Raw genomic sequence first — 5,473 nt, forward strand, 5'->3', positions numbered from 1 at the left:
TAAAAAAAAATCTGGAGCAACATGTTGCTAAAGTTTCAAGAATTTTCATTTTCAACGTTGAACTGGTAAGCAGCTGGCTCTTGTCAGCTGGTTTATAGCAGTGAGAAATGCCAACTAGAAGCAGGTTTAAGTAAAAGTGCTCAAAGGGCAAATGAGTAAATGGGGTGCAGAGATTATTTGGGTAAAGGGATTGAGAAATTTTTCCTTTATTCTCGGTTTTTCCAGAACCAAGACAAGTTCTTGAGAATACACATCAAATGCTGTAGTTTATTATGTATGATCAAAACAAAAACAAGTGATAAAAATCTCCTCTTCCTTTCTGTACTCTCAATAAAATGAAGATTACAGAAAAAAGGAATTCTTGAGATGTGCCACCTTGGGAGAAATTAAAATTGGGACATGAAGTGAGGCCGTGCATTTTCAAATCGCCGAGTGAGAATCTCACAGCCAGTGTCTGTGACCAGGAGCGTGTGCTCGAACTGCGCAGAACGCTTCCCATCTCTTGTTACTGCGGTCCAGCCATCTGGCCACGTTTCATCCTGCCATCCACCTTAAACAAGCAAAGACAACATCTTAATTTCAACGTGCAGTTATTTTCTAAATAACTCTGAAAAACTCACTGCCACTGAGTCAACTCCAACTAACAATGACCTTGTAGAGTTTCTAACATGGTAAAACCTTCACAGGAGAGCAGACAGCTTCATCTTTCTCCCTCAGAGCAGCTGATGAATTTCAATAGTCAGCAGTCAAATGCCTAAACCCACAGTTCCACCTGCACTTCTTAAATAAACTCTCTAGGTAAGTATATTTGTATGTACTCCTACATCCCTGGATATCAAGCAGAGAACTCAATAGAAAATTCACTATTTAGATTCCTAGTTACACTTCTACCTTAATTGTTTTAGTTTTCCAACTCCATTTTTGTCTTTGATACCAATGAAGTAATGATAATGTATAAATTTCCAGAAATGTGTTACAATTTATCATTTTTAATATTGCACAAATATATAATAAAGATGGTATTTCCAAAATAAAGACAAAGGCGTACTGAACAAACAACATGGCAGATTGGGGAGAAATGCAGTGAGGATCTCCGTCGGCAACAACACAGAATACCAGACCTAGCAGGCTCAGGGGATGCTCGCAAAACTCTGAACCACATATAAAGGCATATTTAGAAAGTTGGAAGGCTTACGGCTAGTGGAATTTGTAGCAGAAGCAAGAAATCCAGTGCTTTCTAATCCAAGGTGCTTAGCTGCTCCCTGAGCAGCCATCTTGGAAAAGATCAAACCAGGGAAGGATCAGAGCAGCCACAGAGCCTGACAGAACCACGGAGATAAAGGTGTAGACATTTTTTTTTTCTTTTTTTGTATCTGTTCATTGGTCTCTCGCTGTCTACACACCTCCATTCTGGTTACCAGAGGTGATGTCTGAGTGAGTGGACACCTCACCACTACCCCCAGAGGGTTCTATTTTGCATGCGCACAAATCTCCTCAAAATTTAAAGGAACAGTTACCACTTAAAACCAAACAGCCACAGCCAGCCATGAGCTATTTATCACTAGGAAAAAGGCCTGAATGGAGTCTGTGGAATGGGACAGACAAACTAAAGGACACAGGCCAAAAACTAAATCCTGAGTTACCTCATAAGGACCAATAATGGCATCCTGAAATTTCTCAGGTGGCCTTGAAGGCAAGAAGCTGAAAAAGCACATTAAAATCATGCTCATATTAATATTAGGCTACAGATTTTTTTTCTACTCTTCTCTCTTTTCTGCGATTATAGCATCAAATCAGTCTTTTTTTTTTTTTTTTACTATTGCTGTTTTGTAAATTCCACAATCTAGACAAGAACCAATACCAGCTGCCATACAACAGGTAGGAAGCCAACACCTGCAGCAGTAACTCTGAGTTGAGTAAAACGAAGAGTGAAAAAGGAAGCCTATATCCTCAGCACATCGACCTGGAGGTATTCAGAAAACAAAAATAACACCAAAACACACACTCATCTACATATTAAGGCCATAGCTAACTACTGAATATGCTGAAGAAACAGATTACCTTATCAGCACATGTCCAGAAATGAGGTAAGTGACTGAGACAAATGAGAGGTAGACCTACACTCCACACAGGATGGAGGTCAGGCTTAGGACATGCCTGAGAAGGAATTCAGAAAAATGATTATAAAATGTATCAACCCATTTTACAATGGAGTTAAGAAAAATAAGGAAGAAGTCAGGAAAGTGCTATAGGAATAATGAAATAAAATAGATAAAGCATTGGAAACAATTCAAAACCTACAGAAAGAGATCCAAATGATTAAATAATAGAATATAAAAAATGGACAATACACTGAAAGGGCAAAGGAGTAGGATTGAAGAGATAGTAGCCAGAACTAGTGAGCTAGAAGACAAATCTCTCAATAATATTAAGGTAGAAGAGCAAGCAGAAAAAAGGATAAACAATTCTGAAGAAGGTCTAAGATTCATGCTGGACAACATAAAGAGGAATAATTTAAGAATTATCAACATCCCATAACAAGACTCACACAAGTCCACAGAGGAGACAGTTGAAGAGCTTCTGGAAGAAAATTTCCCTTAACATCCTGAAAAGTGAAAAGATAAGCATTCAAGAAGCTCAATGAACCCCAGGAAGGGTAGACCTACCCTAAAAGAAAATCATCAAAACATACAATAATCAAACTCTCCAAAATCAAAGATAAGGACAGATCCTGAAAGCAGCTAGGGAAAAGAGAAGTGTAACATACACAGGCAAGCAAATCAGATTAAGCTCGGATCTCTCAACAGAAACCATGCAGGCAAGAAGGTAATGGGGAGACATATATAAAACCCTGAAAGAAAAAAAACTACCAGACAAGAATCCCGCCAAAGCTGTCAATCAAATACGATGGTATAATCAAAACTTTCCAGGATAAATAGAAGCTAAGGGATTTTTCCAAAGCAAACCAAGCACTGAAAAACATCCTAAAAGGGAGTCTGTGGACTGAGAACTGTTGCAGACCGTGTGTAGACTATACAGGCCGCAGGCTCTGAGGAATAAATGAGGCCACTGGCAGTCATGGCAAATTGTTTTTAATCTTAGTATTCGGTTATGTTTATAATGAAATGCAGACATGAGCCCTTATTATCCACAGAGATTAAAGGTTTCAAGGGTTAAGCCTTTCTCCAAAAGATTAACCAAAAATATCTTAGCTACTTCCCGTGTCTGTGTTCTATAGACAAAAAAGCCATCTTCCCTGAATCTCTCCCGAGTGCAAGTTATTCAGCCAAGTTCCTGAAAACCTGGCTCAGGAAGCCGAAACAGTGGAACTCCGCCCAAGCCTTTTGTCCTTACCTCTTACCTTCCCCCAACTGAGCTCATGGGCTATAGATATGTTCATTGAGCCTGAGAAACCAAGTTGCGGGCCTAGGATTCGAACCAGGGAAGTACGATGTAAAGTTATCTGAATGTCTGGAAAATTACTGATGTTAGCTGTATCCTGTTTTAGTCCCTCCCAGCTTGGTGTGAAGCTCCTCCCCTAAATAAAACAGAGGCCCAGGTCGGCCCAGGTGTGCATTACAGGTTGGAGGGCATGCAGTAAAGATTGCAGTGCATTACAGGTTGGAGGGCATGCAGTAAAGATTGCAGGGCAGTGAGTTGCTGCCTGCAGAGGCCACAATGCCTGTAGTCCCAAGTCTGCCCATCAGTGATGTATCCACCCTGGCTTTGGGGTGTCTCTTTGTCTCCTTCCTTCTGTCTGTCTGTGTATTCTTTCGCTATCCCTATCGCCGCCGGATATGCCCTCCTCATGAACCAAACACTCGTGAACCAAGTTCCTATGTCGAGGACCGTCCCCAACAGAGAACCAACAAGAACAAACAACAACCAAAGACTGACATACGTGGCAGCACAACCTGGAACTCAATCACAGATGGAAGAGTCGAGAATAGAACAAAACTGTAAGAACAAATTCAAAGGATCTGGGAGGTCAGTCTATGATCAAAACAATTACAATGTGAAAGACGGTAAACACATAGGAACAGAGATCCAGGTGGTGAGAAGGTCAGGTAGATTACAGGATAAAACAACCTGTCTTAAATGGAGGGAAAAGTTAATGGAATATAAGGTAACCAATACAGTGGGGCTGGGGTGAGGGGGTTAGGGAGAGGTGGACAGAGGCAACAGTAGAGCAAAGGATAGAGGGCAGACACATCATAGATCAGGTATAGGGAGGGCAATACAAGAAGGTGGAGTGGGTGGAAGAATAAGGTAGATAGAGGAACACTGAGACAGGTTTGCATAGGCTATATGGGACAGAGGTAAACAGTGATGTATGCTCAACCTTGGACCTACAGAGCTCTGTGATATAGGATCTACACATAGTTAGAAGAGGGGAAATAATACTAAGATGCTTGACTATCTTATATTGGTTTCCCTTGCCTACTATAGTAAAATAGACACTTGAGTGGGCTAGAAAGAAATGTCGGGAAACATGATTACAGAAAGCTTGTATGCCCATCTTCATACAATATCTGACTGCAATACCTAAAAGGGGCTCTAAAACTTGCCCAGGGATATAGGCCTCTTGCAGAGCCTTTGCAGTGTATAGGATCTTAGGTGGACTCCTGAGTCCCATCCAAAACCTTATGAGGTGGGACATTCTCACTAGAAAGGACATTCAGACCAGCCTAGAACAGCTACAACAACAGAGATACATCTTCAAAGAAAGATCATCAGGAAAAACCCCAAACAAAAATGTCAGTATGACTGGCTACTACAAGAATAAGCAAGTTGTTCGCCAGGTAGCCATCAACGCTAGCAATCAAGTTTCCTTCGGGATAAACACCCTCTAAGACTGAAACTCAAAGGGAACAACATGAGCAGACTTGTAAGCTTGCTGGCAACCACACTGATCTACACTGGTGAGTAGAAGAGGGGGAAAGGCAGAAATGAAGAAATGGGCTGAGTTCAACCAGTCTTTTGACATCTGTTGATCTGGAGATGAGAGAGAAAAGAGGAAGGGCTGGTTGGTCCAAAGTGTGATAAGACCTTGGGATACTTGAGCCCATGGACAAGGACATAGCCACAGAGGGCTGGAGCTGAGAGTGACGCATACAGCTGATATGAAGTGAGGGGAGAGACACAAGAACATGCAGACTTGCAGATTGTACCCATGGTTTGATAATCAGAACTTGAGACTAGAGTAAGAGTTAAAAAAAAAAATTTTTTTTGACATAGGAAACAAGGGTAAATTGCTACAATTTGATGAACTTGACCTATACTCATGGAGGTAACTCTGACTACTAACAGGGAGGGGAGGAGTCTTCACATCAAGTATCAATGCTATCCCCTCTGTACACAGAGTAGATAGGGATGGGCAACTTAGACATTGGCTACCTAAATTGAGGGGGCAATAAGGCATGAAGTGACTGGCTTACAAGGTTTCAAGAGGGAGTTTAATTTAAGAGTATGG

General features: G+C 41.2%; 1 protein-coding gene across 1 annotated transcript in view; it reads right to left on the minus strand.

The window, feature by feature from the left end:
- Window positions 1–386: 386 nt before the first annotated feature.
- Window positions 387–5,473, minus strand: part of LOC102840903 (methionine aminopeptidase 1-like) — a 149,437-nt gene continuing 144,350 nt past the window's right edge. The window contains exon 11 of the mRNA XM_006872959.1: window positions 387–550. Within this exon, the coding sequence (XP_006873021.1) occupies window positions 387–550 (164 nt within the window). The remainder of the gene's footprint in view (window positions 551–5,473) is intronic.

This window comes from Chrysochloris asiatica, unplaced genomic scaffold, assembly GCF_000296735.1.
Source record: "Chrysochloris asiatica unplaced genomic scaffold, ChrAsi1.0 scaffold00216, whole genome shotgun sequence".
In the NCBI taxonomy this organism is placed as follows: domain Eukaryota; kingdom Metazoa; phylum Chordata; class Mammalia; order Afrosoricida; family Chrysochloridae; genus Chrysochloris; species Chrysochloris asiatica.